Here is a 17,946-nt window from a genome sequence, read left to right on the forward strand (position 1 = left end):
AGGACAAATGTACATTTGGGTAACATGTGTGTCTTAATGGCTCGGGTTACCTAAACCCTGATCCTCTCCTGCTCCAAACAAATGAGGTAAAATTACGTGCAAAAACTGTTTCAGCAGGTCTGGCACCGACAATGACAAGAGAGGAGGGGCACGGCCAGTTAGTCTTGCTTCGCTGCATGGAGGTTTGATGAGGAAATGGGAAGGGCATCCATCCAAGACCTTCGATTTGTGGACCTCTGCCAACTCCCTTAACCAGAGACATAAGCGATTGATTAAAGAATACGGAAAGTCCTACTTGCAGTCCTGTGTGGGGATTTTTTATGGGCTCTTTTCCTTTGACTGCATCAAAAGCCTTTGATAAGTGTATTAGACTTTAAATGTCAGATCGAACTGGCATGATAAGAATCTGCTCCCTCATATCTACTGTCAATAAGGTGTCTGCACGCTGTCTTAGCATCAACAAGTCGAAATCAGTCACACTTTCAACAGGCAAAATATTTGATAAGAAGCAATACAAAATCAAGTATAGACAGAGATGAGTTTTAGGATCAACCCTCTGCTTTTCTGGATAGGAGACCGATCAAGAATATGTTCTGCAGGGCACCACCAGAGGCCTCCTAAGAGGTCAAATACCTTCTTATCAGCACACTAACAGGTTCTGGCTTGACAAGCTCAATTAGCCAGCGCTTAGTGCAGTGTATGAGGAGACCACGCACTCAGCACGAGGCCCATATCAACAGAACCAGGGAGATGACAGACAAGCTGACAAAGGTTTGATTGTGACGGTGCCTGGAAGGTCGGTGAATGGGTAAAGAGGGAGGAAGGACTTATGCTCTCAGGGGTTTTGTGATGTGGCCGATAAGAATCTCCCGGCTGAATGACAATGCCACTGTAGAAAGTCTTCTGGATAAATCACTTGCATTGAGGTCAAAATCTTTAAATGAGCATAATAGGAGAGAGCAGATAAATTAGTTTTAAATGAAAGATTGCTCTAGTGAGATTGAGGATATATTGTATCTAATACATTGTTGACTTTGGCATACTCTAATTTCAACTGACAAGGCCAGACAGCTTGCAGCATGCCTTTGACGTGGCAGCTGTACTATTTGGAAGGCAAAAAGATAAATAGTGAGGTGTTTAGGCACATCACCCAACTGTTTTGCTAAAACAGCGACAGTATTTCTGGATCGAGGCTCTCCTGAATAGCACAACAGTGCTCCCATTGAAGCCCATCCCTGTTGCAACACTATACCGACAGATAACGAAGCACGTTAGAGCCATGATTTCAATCATAGCCAGTCATTCCGTAATGGGAAGCCTGCCTGCTGGCATGGTTTTGACACAGATGGAATTTAAGCCATCTTTTGCCAAGCTTTCATTGGCCCTTTTCCCCATTGCCACACTTTAATAGCAGTGAGGTACAACACTGTGAATGATCCGAAGTTAATCACGCTGCTTGCAGGCCCAGTTAATTCCTGTAATCTCAGAACTTTGCACCGTGTTGAGATAAAATGTCTCCTGACAGCCTCGAGAGCATCCACAATAGTTAATGCTTTAATATGAACTCGCACAGGGTTACTGCATAGATACATGTGCACTCATGTTACCCAGAGGCCATCATGGATGCATGACAGTTTCTTGGCCTATGCATCAGACCCAAGATATGTTTTGTCTACCTTCGCTGCACAGAACATGTGGCAGTGTCTTCTTCCTCCTGCAGCCTCGAGACAAAGAGCGCACACAAAAAAAACCGACTTAACTACAAGCAATCTGTTGAAATAGGTCATTATGGTGGAGGCATGCTGTGAATGCAGTGCGTCCCCAAATCAATACGTGAATTGCTATATTTAGTAAGAAGGTCGCAAGGAGGAGTTATCAAGGCTGTACAAGGAATGAGAGACATCAACGAATCAGCTCTGTGCTTGACTGAGGCCTGCTTATTTTAGATGCAGATGGCTCCAAAATGTCTCTTCTCTGTGGAGAGTTGAGATGTCCCTCATGGTGTCTGAAAATGTCACATTCTGCTCAGTGTCAATGTCATAACATTACCCTTCAAGGCGCTTCACTGAGACAATATTTCTGAAATATCCATTGTGAGGGGACATTGTTATTCAAATTGATTCAATGTATGGTTAAAAGGATTGATACAGTGGAGAATAAGGTTTTGTGAGTTATCTTAGAGTCACTAGACCTTTCTCTTCAGACATAAGCAGAGGTAGGACGTAACAAAGTACAAGTACTTTACTGTACTTGAGTAGATTTGTCAGATTTCTGTCCTTTACTTAAGTATTTATTTTTCTGTTACCGTTTTACCTTTACTACCTACATTTGAACACAAATATCTGTACTTACTATTCCTTACATTCTCAAATAAGGCTTGTTGCTTTAGTTTTACTGCATTTGAGGGGAATTATGGATTATTTTTATCTTTGCATCATTGCCAACATGCCATCCCAACATCACAAGACTGATTTCAACCTATCGGTGCATATCACGTAGCGAGATGAAATTACGTAAAAGATGTAACAAGATGGAAAAGGACAGAGAGGGAGACGTGTTAGTGTCTCGTATCTGCAGAGACCCTGCAGCCCTCTGCCTCGATTTTCTTATTTTCACAGTTTGTACATGTCGGTATGAGACTCTACAATCAACTATCTTTCTGGTGCGTTTAGGAACAGCTCGAACAAACCCTACTGATTCTACCTTTAAGTTTAATAGTCTTTGAATTGTATTAATATGATGTGAGTTAGCTTTGCACAGAAATGGTCGGTAGAAATGTCCTTCAGAGGGATACTTTTTTCTTTTATACTCTGAGTACATGTCAGAGCCCTTACTTTCTTACTTTTACTTGACTAAAGAAGTTGAACCAATACTTTTGCTACTTATCCCAGAGTCTTTTATTTTACACAAGTATTTGTATTTCTACTTGAGTAAAGAATAAGTAACCTCAATAGTAGCTCTACCTGAGAATGTAAAAGCCTAAAAATATAATTCAAGATTTACTTTTTTCCTCTAAATTCTCAGGTATGTCCCTTGAAAGTCATTTCCCACCACTGTTTTCAAAAATCTATTGTATACAGCACTCAGAGACATGCAGTACTTCTGAAAAAAATACACAAATTTCAGTTCACACGTGTCAGTGACAGCCCTACACTGAGCCAATTCATATCACACTGTAAGGGGAGAGGAACCTACTCCATTGCCAAGTGCATAACATCATGTAGTGTGGTTAAAAGAGACAAAGTATCTACACTGTACTGTGATCTCTTCCTCACCAGTTCTTGGTCTCGTTTCAACTGTATCTGTGTCCCTGTGAGCTGACAAGGTCTGTCTTTTTAGTTTCAGCCAAAATCCTAAGCATCGTCACGACTTTGCACAGTGGAAAAAAAGCCAAGACAAGGGGAGCGCAGAATCAAAACAACCTCATTAATAACTGTGACTAATGTATTCCAGACATTTCTTTAAGCCTGTTACTGCACAGAGAAGAGATGCCCGTACTGGGAGGGGAGGCAGCGGTGGCCCTGGTGTGTGTCGAGACGGTGCCATACTGAGTCTGTTGGCGGGGTGTAATGAAAACACCCTGCACATGAAAATGCGCTGATCTCTCCCCCACCTAAACCGCCAAAATAACTCGGTAGAGACCACACAGCCTTGAGATGACCACAATAAACCAGAACACTGGTCCCAGCACGAAGTGAGCATTTCCCAGGCATCAACATGATGAGAGGCCAATCCAGGCTTTGTAGTAAACACTGGCGGGTGGTTAATGCGCTGTGCGGAGGAGTTTCGTACGTGATTTTTCTGTTTAGCCTGTTGACTGTTTCTCACTGTTTCACGGCCCGTCTTACTTAACATATACATATCATCTGCAGCATTTTTCTGAGCAGCAAACCCATTTTTTCACTAAATGGGAAATCAAATCCAGACTTCATATTTCTGTCTTTTTCATGTCAATACTCAAAGCCCATTACTTAGAGGTGATAGATCTTTTACAGTATATATAATCAGTTCTACCTTGCAGGGACTATAATTTGAGATACTGTTCTAGAATAGAACCATGTAAAGTTCGTCCAATGGATATATTGATCTATTATTTAGGTTAAGACAGCGTAACAATCGTTTTCTGTAAGTCATTCTGTTTTTGCTAGTGACCACTCTAAATGCACAAACGCCCTCATTTTACATAGCTTGCGGTGAAATTTTATGGCATCTAGAATTACCCGAAACTTGTGGGGTCTACAATTACACGGAATTGAAAGAACAAACCGTACTTTAGCCTAATAAAAAGAAATTACGCAGTAATTACTGTCTAATTTTCTAACATGACTGGGACATAAAAACATTATGATATCCCAGCACTGTATTATAACTCATGCTGTGAGGTGCACAGGAAGCGATTGTTATTTTTCCACACAAGGCAAAACAGAGAAGCCTTCTCATTTGCTTGTTGTTTACAGTCTCACCTCCTCCTTCTCCATATAAATTCAGTATAAACAGAGAATCCCTAAAGGCTTTACAGTATAAACTGTGGGAAAATAGCACTAATCACAAGCCAAAGATGTGGAGGTGGAAGAGGAGAACAGAGGAGGAAGGAGAGGAGGAACATGGTGAGATTATTCTTATCCACAAACCACTGCTTCTTCCATAATGTAGTGGTAGGAATATTCTAACGGACTAGATAAGGATTAGCCTGGCGGATTGTGCTACACCTTTCATCTTCTTAAGCGCGGTGGAAAAAAAAGAACTGTATCCTTTAGATGAACCCGGTTCTTTACAAGAGCTATAAGACTGAGAAAAAGCGTGTCGAACCGTACCTTTCAGCAGAAAGCTTGGGAATTCCACAGGAGAGCGGAGCAGCTCATTATATTGAGTAATTTATTTGCTTAGCAGTTGCCCAAGGGGAGGTAAAAAGTTTTAACATCCAGAAAATTCTGTAAGTAGCCCATTTACAAAGCAGAGCTGTCCCCTGCAGCTACAGAACACCATCCCCCTCAACCAGGCTTCAACAATTAAACCAGGCCACTGGAGCCAAGATTGTTTTCCTGCCCAGCATCAAGTGTGCTCATCCTGCACAATTACAGTCTTAATTAAGTATTGTGATAAACAAGGTAAAGTAGGGAGCGAGCTTATTAAATACTGCATGCAGTATGACAGTATCTGTGATGGGAAACAGAAAAAAATGCTTCCTGGAAAGTAAAGTGCACTGGCATTGTCAGTGTTTTTGTCAACCAGAGATTTACACGTCGTCTTTTATGTCTTAGCATGATCTTGTAAGATAAAGCTTCAACTATTTTTAACCGTACTGGCAGCATGGCTCTGGGGATAGCAATCTTGGTCTGTCAGTCACTCCATCACTCTGGTGAAGACTGAAATATCTCAACAATTACTAGATGGATTGCAAAGAAATCTTGACTTTGGCGATCCACTGACACCATGTGGTTTATATATGATATGAGTGAAATATATACTGTATATCAACAACAATTGGATGTAATGCACATATGTGATGCATGGCTCTTTGGTCCACACATTCATGCCACCCTCAGGAAGAATTGTAATTACTGTCATACCATCATGGGTCCAATTTAAATGTGTCAAATCCTTTGGTTTATGACCAAAAGCTTGCAAAACTAACATTGCCATCATCCATTGCTATTTAGCAAATATTAGCATGCTACAATGCCAAACTAAGATGAAGAATATGGTAAACGTGGTTGCAATAAATATAGACATTTTAGAAAAAAAGTCATATTTATCTAAACTTTCTTTTATTGTGTGTTTTGTTGTTTTTTTGTTAAATGAATAACATTCGTTATAAAAGTCTAGGGAGGTGAAGAGTCTATGTAACCATAAATGTCGTTTTGACATTGTTTTGCACAGCATTAGTAAATCAATAAGTAGCAGCCGGACACCAGATCCATGCCACACACTAGCTAGCTAACTTTTAATGTTAGTGTAGCTTTTTCTTCTTTTTCAGTTTTATGGCAGTTGGCAACCAGTGTTAAGGCACATTACCGCCACCTACTATGACAAAGTGAAAACAGAAAGAAACAGATGATTTTAGAGGCCCTGGATATCACGGTTATTCTCAAAATTGGTTATCAGTAACATTCCTAATCTAAACTTCAGATTTGTGGTTTGAAGTCAGTGTGCAGTAGTTATTCTTGCATCAATATCTCTTGGGCCTTACTAAATATATTAAATAACATATGCAATATTTAAAAAAAACATTCACCTGGATTCTCTCAGAAGTCAAGAGCACACAGGTACTAAACTGGCAAAGAAAACAGAGTACAGTCCAAGTACAAGTGGTGGCTCTCAACAGGGGAGAGCTTAACTTTACAATGATGAGGCTTTAGAAGCATGTGTTCAATTTCAAACTCAAACACCACTCGGAAACCTCCCGGGGAGGACGATGACAGAAACTTTGCTAAGCCAGTCCAACTTTTGAGTTGACATTAGCCGGTGGCTTTCTAAACATTTCAGAATTAAATCTCAAAGTAAAATAAATCTCAATATAAACTGCTTGATTTGGTTGTTGACTTTGCTCAAACACTGCAGAGGCACCCTGTGGGTAGATAAGGCTTGTGTGGACATGATCACCTCAGAGGGATTCACTGAGGTTAACAGAGATGTTGCCCTTGAATCCAAGGATACTTTCTGTTTGTTGGTTTTTCTTATTTGGTTTCAGGCACTGGAATTAGCTGTTAATTGAAGTCAGCCTTTTGTTTTCCTTTGAGAACAGCAGGGCGTACTTGTGGAATCTAAATCACTTTGATTGCCAAGTAATCAAACGCACAGGAATTTATCTTAATGACACTGCTAGAGAGGCTTATCGACAACTTAGAGATTTACAGTGCATGCTGACTCATGGTACAAAGCAAAGTGGACCTTGCAGTGTCCAGCAGATAATCTACTAAATGTACAGCAACAAAGACTTTGAATTTAAATCGCTTAACTATGTATATCTTAATTCCAACTTTCTCACAGAACATAGTCAAAAATAGTTTACATTTTCGAGAACTGAGAAAACCTTATTTTAGGTTTGGGGTGTGGGTTGACAATGGCACTTTATTTTTAATTATATAATGTATTTTGAAAGGAGCCGTATCAGGAAATCTTCTCAGAGCAGAGTAACTAATCCCTCAGTTGAAGTCAAAACATCTCAATGAGAAAATATTGAAGTTGGGAAGTTTATAGCATTAATATTCTCTCCCTGTGATCTCTCTCTTTTCAGCTGCTCAAAGGAGATGATGTTTCGTGGTTATTAGTGCGGTATGTTGATGCGCAGTGAGGCATACAACACTGATAAGAGAATGAGAAGGAGAGAAAGAAAGAAAACCGAGCTCTTCATGTGTCCTTGTTAATATTTCTCTTCCACTGTTTCCATTGTGATCTATTTCCACCCTCTCATCTCTCGGCTTCACCCATGCAGCCAGTTAATCTTTAATCACCTGAAGTTTAACAGGAGAGAGATCTTTGTCGGTGGGTGATGTTACTTATTTTAGAATCCATTAAACTTCTAGAGACTCTTCTCTATAGGGAATGAAGTGCCTATTCTCTGTTTTACAGTACTAAGTGAGGGTGAAAGTGAGGACCACTGCAGGCTGCAGTCGTATAGTTACATAAGTTGCTGTCGTCTAACTTCTCCTCAAAGGAGCCAACTGTCAAATAATTCAAATGAGCCCAACAGCAGCACAATGAATACCTGGTGAATTATATAACTAACAGATGTTTTTGAAATTTATACTCAGCGTTGAGGGGCTCATATTCAGGTGGAGTACATGCCGCATCAGTGAGCACCTTTATGTGTGGAGTATCTTAGGTTGCAATCCTGTGAGATTGAATGACCATCCGGTGTGAAGCAGAATATAGACTCAACCCTTTCAGCTTCTTAGTGAATGACCAAGGGGTTAACTGTGTGTGAACAACTGTGCTCATCTCTTGGATATTACGGCCGCAGAGTACACGTGGCACATCCCACCAATGTCAGGAATGGATGAGCTTTCGCTCCACTCTCACTTTTAGAACAGCTCTAATGTAGGTCAACGGCACACAACACAAGACCCCACAATTTTCTCTCAATGTTGACCGAGTTCTAATACATCATTGCAAAACAAGGTCACTGATACTCGAGAGGGATTCCTGTCTTTAACAGTGAGCCCGATTGTTTCTCATCTTTTATCCAGGCAGATGCTTGATCCATCAGCCTCCCTTACCCTAGAGAGCGGCTTGAATCCTCTAGCAGGACGCGAGTCGAGGACATCTGAGAGAGTGCGCATGGGGATGTTTTGACAAAGCCCTGGCCTTGTCTCTGATGAGAAAAGAGAGGCACGTCTGGAAGGATCTCTATATACTGCACCGCTCTCATTTCCTCAGTGTCAGTACAGTCCAAGGCGAATTCATCATGAATAAAACCATGAGGTCTCAGGGTTGTCACCCAGCTTTGCTCTCATGGAGAAACACCAGAAATCTGTCTGTGGTCATCAGGCTGTCTGGTATCTCGGGGCTCAGGGTGAGACAGGGGTAGGTGTTACAAGCAAGAACCAGACCTGCAGGAAGCCTCTACAGTCGAAGAGATGACCAATAATGTAGAAAAAAAAAGAGAAGCTGGGATTATAAGAGGTCATGCTGTCTGAATTTGAGATTCAATAGATGGTGTGGGATAATGAGGAGTGTGACAGAGGGGCATATGGAGCACAGCCCGACATGTGCAAAAACATGTGGAAAACGTTTACAGGCTTAACAGGCCATGATCTTTGAGTTCAGGGAAATTCGCAGGGATCGCAGGTCACGTTATCACATCCGCATATGATGGATGTGCTGTGAAAATGAGGATGATTAAGTGTATGTCTGGCTATACAAGGTTGCTGTGTGTGCACAGGATTGCATACTGTATGGTAGTGCGTTCCTGTTTGTGTACTTTAATGTAATTTGTGCATTCACTCAAGGCTGGGGGATATTACCTTAAAATATTATTGCAATAAGGGGTGTTGCTATTCTGTTGCGCGATATTCACGATAATCCTGATATTAAAATATAGTGTGTTAATAATACACATATGATAATATCATGTGAAAAATCCATCAATCCAATGCAATGTTCAGCCTTGTGCGTCTTTGTTTATGAGTTTATCTGGTTGCCTTTTGACTAGTCATTGAGTGTAATTGTTCCTTCTGTACACTTTTTTTAAAAGTTACGCTTCCAGACTCCCTCTATCTAGCTAGCAATTTATTTTTAAATTTCGAGCGATATTGCAATAATATTGTTATCCTGAATTTGTTTGGCAACAATGATAGTAAATAAAATAAATATATAGATATGGTCCTTATATCTTAATTGCAATATTTTTGGACTTCACTGCAGAATTTTACGAAATACTGTATATCTCTATATTTGAAATATCCTCAAAAACACTTCAAAAATGCGAGGACTGGGCAATAAAATATATATATATATATATATATATATATATATATATATATATATATATATTTATTTATTTATTTTTTACCAAAAAAGCCCAATATTGATATTGAGAACAATATTGTTGGGATGACTATTGGTACTTTAACAAAAAATGGTGAGCCAAGGGATTTGAATGAGACTACATGTCGTCTTTGCAATAAGACAATAATATCGTCTATCGCAATATTTGGGTAGGACAGTATCATGATATAAAATATCAAATACCAAGCATATCAGTAATGTGGATATTATGACTAAGTCTGTAAAGACAAGTATGGTATGGTATAGCACAGTCTGGTAAGTTCAGAAAATAACATCACTTCACTGAAATGCAGCCTTTAAAACCAGGAAAAGACAACACAAACCATATCACAATAAAATAAAAATCGAAGACCATATGTTGTCCCATGTCGCGAATAATGATATAAGAGATAGATAGACTAACCAGCCTTACATTTTCTACATTGTTCTGTATGTTAGAAAGACTGTATGTGTGTTCAATTTAGGGCTTCTCTTCCCTTCCGCTCATTAGAGGCTCCACCACTTGTTTTCTCCTTCTCTTTTGCTCTATGGACGTGTGCAGGGTGCAGAACAAACAGAGAAAAAGAAGACAGAGAAGAAAAGCACCTGGCCATACTGAAATCCCATCATAGTGAGGAAGAGGGAATAAAGGCTCCTGAATGTTCCCTGGGGCCTCTGCGGACAGAATGACACGTCTTGGAGCTCGCCTGTTTGCCTCCTGCTGTTACAACATCCTACACTGTGTACACACCAAAGAACCTCTATCAAGTAAACATCACACACCCGTTATGGGGTCTAAATGAAAAGATCAGTAATGGAAATTAAGTGATATTGCCCATGATGCAGGAATTAAGTCATTCTGTCTATGATGCCATTTAACAGACAAATGTTGCAGTAATGAACATCTGTTCAGGAGCTCATCTGTATTCCTTATGCTTAACTAAACGGCTCCTAACAGCAGCCGAAGCAGCCATCAATCTGGGAGAGTAAGTGTGGCTTTTACTTTAACATAATATTGTGTGAATGCCTATTGTGTAGGCAGACTGTTGACATTTTGGTCTCCCTCTCTCCCTTTTTCTAATTCTCTCCCACTCTCCCTTCTTTCTCTGTTACTGCAGCCCAGTGCAAACCTTCCTTCATCTTTGTTTGCACAATGCACAATGCAGCAGAAGCCTTGAGGGGGTGTGTTTGTTTTGTTTTGCTTTGTGTCTTGTTCCAGCGCAGAAGGACAGTCATCCAGTCATCAGCATGGCTGTTCCCCCACGTGCACTGTTAGTCAATTAGAGCTGCCATTAAAGACGGAGGCACCCAGGGAAATAAAGGCAGCGGCGTGGATTTGTCTGTGCTACGCTGATTTCCACTCTTAAACCCTCTCCAGACGAAAAGACTGCAATAATTGGGATTCTGACAGTGGGTTAGGGGGACTCATTTCCTGGCTTCGCCTCCTTCCCTCTCTTCTTTTCCATGCAATCATGTCTATCCAATCATGTCTGCCCAGGACCTACCTTTGCACTCGATCCCCCTAACTCTCTTTATCTACAAACACATTTGGCTGAAGAATTACTGAAGCTTTTCCTTCTTAATCTAATTGCTCTGAGTGCAACTGCAGGAACCTCACTTCCACAGCCACTGATGCAGACCTCACCAAGACACTGGCATGAAAAGAGGTGCTAGTGTTGTTCCGATTCTCCACACTGTGACCTAAAAATGCTTATTAATCATGTGACTTACTGACCCGCTCTGCTGGTTCAGCAGAATTTGCCATGACCGTTACAAACATACAGTATCTGAATCTTTGAGTAGTGTCACTGCCTGTGAGTGTGGAGGCAGAAACCTGATTTTTCTCAGCATTAATTCCACTGCACACAAGAAGAGTGTGCACAGTTGCACTGTCATGCTTTTTGATGTTATGTGTTGATTCGTATCCCAGCAAATCTAGGCCACGCAACCACTGCTTGTTTTACAATGTTTTTCTACTCTTCTGTCATTTACAAAAACATAACCCAAAGAAGAATCAAGCTGTTAGCATCGCTGTGACAAATTGTCTGCCATCTAAATCTTCACTGCTCTATAACACGAGCCACGCTCCCATAGTCGAGACCCTTGAACCCACAATAGCATGGGGTTAGATGATCAGATTACAGTGAAAAAGCACACATGGCCATTGTTAAGGCAGTTTGCAATTCCACCCATGAACATGGCTCTCATTGTGCCCCACTGAAGAGAATGCTTTTCATTCTCGAGTGAACAGCAAGGGCAAACAGGTCCTCATGTGTCTCTGTGGTGCATCATCTCCTCAAGGCTCTGAGGGGATGAGGGATCTCTATTTTCAGGTCTGTCTCTGCTGAAAAGCCCTGGTGTGGTTCCTTTACTTCTTAGAGAGGAAACTTAATCTCACTTGTAAGACAATCAGAGAGAAAAAGACCTCGGCAATTTGATGTAAGCACCCCCTTCTACTGTCAATATTTTGACAGATTTCATGACAGCATAATTATTTGCCGGGATCCCTGCCAAGGATTTAATTGTTACATGCGTAATTACACGTTTAGTTGCGGAGATGTTGGAACAAAGCATCGGTTGCGTTATTAATACCACAGTACAAATAGTCGCTTTCATCTTGGCTGCTTTACGCTCTCTCTGTGGCTCCATAATCCAGCTATGAAAGAGGATATCTAACAACCCCTCCGAGGGCACCTCTCACAAATCAATTCATTACCCCATAATATCGGCAGGCAAAGGAGCATCTTTCATAGATCAATTCATTATCCAACTTCTGGCAGTTGAAAGGCACTGACTGACCACAGTTTCGAGCACTGATATCAGCTTTCAGAGTTTAGGAAGATGACTAGGGAGCGGACCGACTGGTGGCAGCCTTCCATCAAAAAGGGCTTCTGAACAATGGGGGAACCGCAGAATAACATCCTTTTTAACTGTAATGGATTTATTTTCTTTCTCGGTTAAAATACACACTCCCCCGTTGTTTGCACTGACGCTCATAACTATTGTATGGAGCCATAAAAATCCATCTCCATGCGAAGCGTTTTGCTGCATTCCACAGCTGCACTCACAGATAATGCATTCTTTTCATGAAGCTTTAATATTCAGTCACTGCATCGAGTGATCAGGGAAGGCCAAGTGGCACAGAGGACGGTCAAAATCAAAATGTGCACGTACTGTATGTGTGCTTCTGCCAGTGTCACTGTGGCTTGTCTCTGAGCCCTGCAGCGCTCAAATCTATAACACTCACGACTGCAGGGGGTGATGAAGGAGAAAGCATGCAGTCAGTGAAGCTTTACTTCTTTTCGAGCTTAGGTAAAACAGCCAGTGTACAGCTGGTGTGTTGGCCAGAGAGGGAAGGTGAAATCATCAAAAAGTCTCATGCCCAGCAGTGTGAGGATGTAACAGAATCAACATGCTTTCCCTGTTGAACTGACAGCATTTAATTGTATAATCTTGTTTAGCACAAAAAATACCATGACATGATGAGGACGCCCCTGAGATGTTCCAATCCACCACATGCAGCGAATTACATGTGGGTCAAATAACAAGCAGATTTGTGTAATTATGAGGGGATGTGGATTCAGAGTAGCTTGCAACAGCAGAGTAGCTGTCTTCAAATGCCTCTTACTGGCCTGTATTCCTTGAGGAGGAGCTGGTGCTGGTCCTCATTAGTAGTCATTGAATGGGGCCTGGCAGTGTTTGTGAGGCAGCACCCATCACGTTTCCCCTCCCAGCACACAGACACTGGGGGATGTGTTGTAATTACAGGCGCGCATAAGAGAGGCAGCAACACACCGATCTAAAACGCAGGTGGGTGGTTTGTTGTGCTGGGCAGGAGCAGCACGGCTCCAGTCTGCAGGCTACACGCTGTCGTGCTGTTTCCAGTGATCAAGATCTCTAAGCACGTTGACCAAATACCACCTGCCAGAGTGAGGATAGGGCATAGCACAGGTAAATGTTGGGTACATTGATGTTTTGAGAAGCCAAAATCGATTCGCCTGTGAGGGATTCAAATTGATGAGAAAATGCAGGCAATTTTGAAAAATATCCTCTTTGTCCTTATGGACAGAAGGAGGCATTCAACCAAGAAAAGGTCAGCACACAAATTTTACAGATTGAAAACTGTTGCTCACATTTTCTTTGAATTTCCTCTGTAAATATGCAGACGTGCTTCTCAGTTGGGAGAGGCTGCAATGTTTTTATATTAGTTTTATTCTAGGGACGATTATTTTCATCAGCGATTAGCCTGTTGATTACTTCCTGGTCTATAAAATGCCAGAAAAAGAAAATTGTGACAATGTCACAACACAATGAGTGTTTCACAAAGCCCAAGATGACATATTCACATCTTGTTTTGTCCACAACCTAAAACTATTTAGTTTACAGTCATAGAGAAGTAAAGAAACCGGAAAATATTAACTCTGAAAGTGCATTTGATGCTCTGTTTTACCTATAGAAAAAAAAGACTATAATATGTATGTAACAGACTGGAGGTTTAATTATACAAGTGCTACAACTACCACAGGAAGAAAAGTAATGAATAATTTGTTCCCTGACAAGCAGTTGTGATTTGGGACCAAAGACCTGCGATGAGCAACTCCCATCCTTTTATGGCTGCTCAGAAGAAAGAACCAAACTTAACATGTTCTGCAGTCACAACTTCAAAAAGCAGCAGTATTTTTACAGATCAAACCCTAACCAGAATTCTCTCATGTGACCTGCCGTATTCAGCAGTGTATTTCAGCAAGGGGGGATGGAAATATAGTGATGGCTTGAGCTGAATAATCTATTCAGCGAATGTATACCTTCCATCATGTTTTTTTAATACATGACCATATATCAGTAGCTTATACCATCAAATGAATGGGAATTAATAGATCCCTGGAACAGCTTAGAGTGAGTGCACTACCAGACATAAACACTGTATGGATTGTATCCTTATGTGTTTGGATTACTCTGTTATGAATCATTAGGCTTAAAACATACCTCGACAAACAGTCCCGTTCTCCACAGCCTCGTTCCCAGCTTTGCACATGCAGCGTCCGATGGGTACCATCCACTCTCCGTCTCCATTGCAGTACAACTTAATGGGCACGTCCACCTCCTCTGCGTTAGGGATGCAAACACCTCTTGCGGCCACCAGGGAGGTGCTCTCCGCTCCTGAGAGTGTCTCCTGGAACAACGCCCCGTTCGTGATGATACGAGGGCACTTCCGGTAAAAAACGCGAACAGCGATGAGGGACATACAGCCACCGTAGTCCTGGAACGCCAAGTAGAAGCCGTTTCGTGACACAGGGCCGAAGCTCCTGACCTCAGTGTTGATCTTCATCACTCTGCCACCGAGGTCCACCTGGGAGAAGCTCTCATCTGCTGCTATGGTGTCAACTTTGATCCAGGGGTTCTCCATCCATGCTGGGGAGGTTCTGGTGGCTGTGTCGGCATCAGATTCATAATAATAGAGGTTAAACGTCTCTTTACAGGAGCCAGGCACGTTAGGAATGCTACTGCAGTCCCTCACAGAGAACTTCATCTCCACGTGGATCCTCTGAGCACCACGACGCCGGATGTACTTTGTCCGTACCCAGTTGTTCTGATTGTTGTCGAAAACATTGCAGACCTGGTACGTCCGGATGGTGTTCATGTTTTCATCATAACCGCTCACCTCCTCCCACTGTGGGCAAAGGACAGACATAAGCATATTTACATTTGAATACAGAACACAAAACAATCGGCAACTGAGGAAAATAGTTTACCTGATTCATTCAATTAAGTTCAATTCAGCTGTAAAGCAGTAAATGGTCTGCATGTTTTCGATTAATATATACTGTCATAAAGCCCCGCTGATACCTATTTTGCAGCATAACAAGAATGTTTTCATGCTCACTTTATGATGCTTTGATTACTGGGCGTAATCAGCTTAAGGCAATATTTTGATTAAATTGATTACACGGTGTAGGGAAACAAAATACCTCTAATAACCCAGTTTGCATGGATGCATTAGATGAGACTAAAGGAGCAAATGAAAACCAGCCTTTCCAGCATGTTCTCCCATTTCCTGAGGTAATACTGGTATAATAAGAAGCCTACTTACAGGTTACCTACTGCGACCCCACTCCAATTTGTTAACACAATTAAAAGTAGTTGTTTTATATTAATAGTATGGGGATTGACTTATTTTAATGAGAGACAACATGTTAGTGTTCACTATTTGAAGCTTATGTGTTACACGACTTTCAGAAATCTGAATTGTGCAGTATTTTAATCTATGAGAACCAGCTGCTCTGTGATTACTGAATGAGTTGCAATTTTAGGGACATTTTTAAGGCCTGATTGTGTAAATCCATCAAAGGAGGGGTTGTCTTTATGAAGTTGTTACTTAATGTAAAACTGTACCTGGATTAAAGCGTCAGTTTGCCTTTTTTCTAATCTTAAAAAAACATGTAGCGGTAGTACAAGCTGAAATATAGTTTTCATTTCATTCATATTTTTTTTTACATCATGCTACATTAATAGGAGGAAGAATAACAATTATTTTTTGGGATGTTAAAAAATATAAACCCTTCTTTGTACAGGCGGATAGCTTTGATGTTGACCAGGGAAACCATTCACATCCTGTAATGCTTTAAGAGAAACTGGAGACATGACATGAAGTCACTTGAATGCAGCAGAGAGGTTCTGGTTTATGTGATAGTGTGTCCTACTTTTTTATTGTGTCTTAATAGGACACATTCATAGCACATACTGTAATGTGTTATTGACATTGCAGTGAAAGATCTTTTCACTGCAGTGACGCACTGAGGAAACATGACATGAATTTTCCACTATCAAAGTCATACTAAACTGGCATAATCGTATTACACAGGTAATCATATAAAGAAAAATCAAGGGGGCAAATTTCTCTCCAGGTTTTCAGGGTATTCTGTTCTACTTCAAAGGCCACATATCGTGCACCAGTTTGAGCGCTCGCTCTGTCTGTACAGACTCCAGATGCAACCTCTGTGGTTTTCCTGCCCCTTGGCCATGGATCAGACCAGATTTAAACACCATGCGCTCTAACCACCAAGCAGGTCATGACCTTGACCTCAACATCTCAGCCAAAGAAAGAAACCCTGTTCTCAACCCCCAAGAGCCACTTTGCATCAGCTGCACCGTCCACTGCTCCAACCGCTCTGCCTCCCCCCTTCACTCTTCACTTCACAGCTGATATAATTTCTCAAATTAGTGCCCACTTAGTGAGGATTTTGACAGATTTTGACGGGTTGGGAGAAGAAAGTCACCCTCTTGTTGCAAACCGGCGCTCTATCAAACACTTTCTGACTAATTAGAACAGCTTTGGTCCTTAATTCCCATGTCCTAATTAATCACTGCGCGTGTGATGCTGGTTTGACCCAAACTGAAAACCATCAGAGGAGCCAACCTAAACAGAAAAGACTGATGTTCAGCCAATAATAATAATAGTAATGAGGACAATGAGAAAGCAGCTTAACAGCAAAAACTTTTGAAGAACTTCTTTATCTGAACCTTACTTATCAAAACTGGGCCTGTAACGACAAACTCTGAGGGAAATACTGGCAATTTAGCTCAGTAAATTCAAATTTTGATCATAAAGAATATCAGAGTACATTTGGATGCAAGTTTAATTCTACTGTTGCATCACATCAAAGTAATGCAGTGTGGTCAGATTTAAACTCGTAAAAATGAAGCAATTAGTACATGATTGTACAAGCTAGAGGTTCTTGGGGGTATGGTTAAAGGATAAATCTGTCTTTTGGCCCATACTGGCAGACATCATCATCGCAGGTCATGAGCAGCCATTGACCTTCCCACTTGTTGAGGAGCAGTGGGGAGGCTGTGGGCCAATTAAACAAGAGCGGACAGTCCGCTTCTACCGAGCACAGAGCGTTGGACAATTGCAGTTTAATAAAATGAATGTGGAGACAGGTGGGGGTTGCTGCTAATGAGGGATGCAGACAGGAGAAACTGCAGGGGAAAGTGTTGGCAGTGATGTGGGGGGAAGGGTTGAGCCAGGCTAAAAGAGACCCCAAACAAAATGTGTTTTGATGGAGGGCCCCTTTTTGTCCTGTCATGGCCTCTTTGCCCCGCTTTCATCACAGCCAGTGGAGGGAAGCAAATGGGGCATAATAAGAGCCTAACGATCAAGCACAGAGTGTGAAATTAGAAGAAACGTCTTCATTTTCACAGCTCTTTCCCCTGGCTCTTTACACAGAGTGCGGTAAAAGGGTGGTCATGTGTTTTAAGTACGAAAGGTGGAGGTAACCCTGGTGGTGGATGTCAAGATGGATTAGTTAGACGGGATGAGCGGCCCTCAGAGGGTGATAGAAACAAAAACTCCAGCTTATCCTGTTGAGATCCTGTTGCATTTGAAAAAATGTTGTTTTTCTTGTTCTCTGAGAGTGGAAATCAACAGCCATAGGGCTGAGTGCACTGACTCGTGCA

At 41.5% G+C, this 17,946-nt stretch overlaps 1 protein-coding gene across 1 annotated transcript in view; it reads right to left on the reverse strand.

The window, feature by feature from the left end:
- Positions 1 to 17,946, reverse strand: part of ephb2b (eph receptor B2b) — a 130,212-nt gene that overhangs the window by 56,068 nt on the left and 56,198 nt on the right. The window contains exon 3 of the mRNA XM_073468127.1: positions 14,476 to 15,160. Coding sequence (XP_073324228.1) covers positions 14,476 to 15,160 — 685 coding nt within the window. The remainder of the gene's footprint in view (positions 1 to 14,475; positions 15,161 to 17,946) is intronic.

The sequence above is a fragment of the Pagrus major genome, chromosome 6 (genome assembly GCF_040436345.1).
Source record: "Pagrus major chromosome 6, Pma_NU_1.0".
NCBI lineage: Eukaryota > Metazoa > Chordata > Actinopteri > Spariformes > Sparidae > Pagrus > Pagrus major.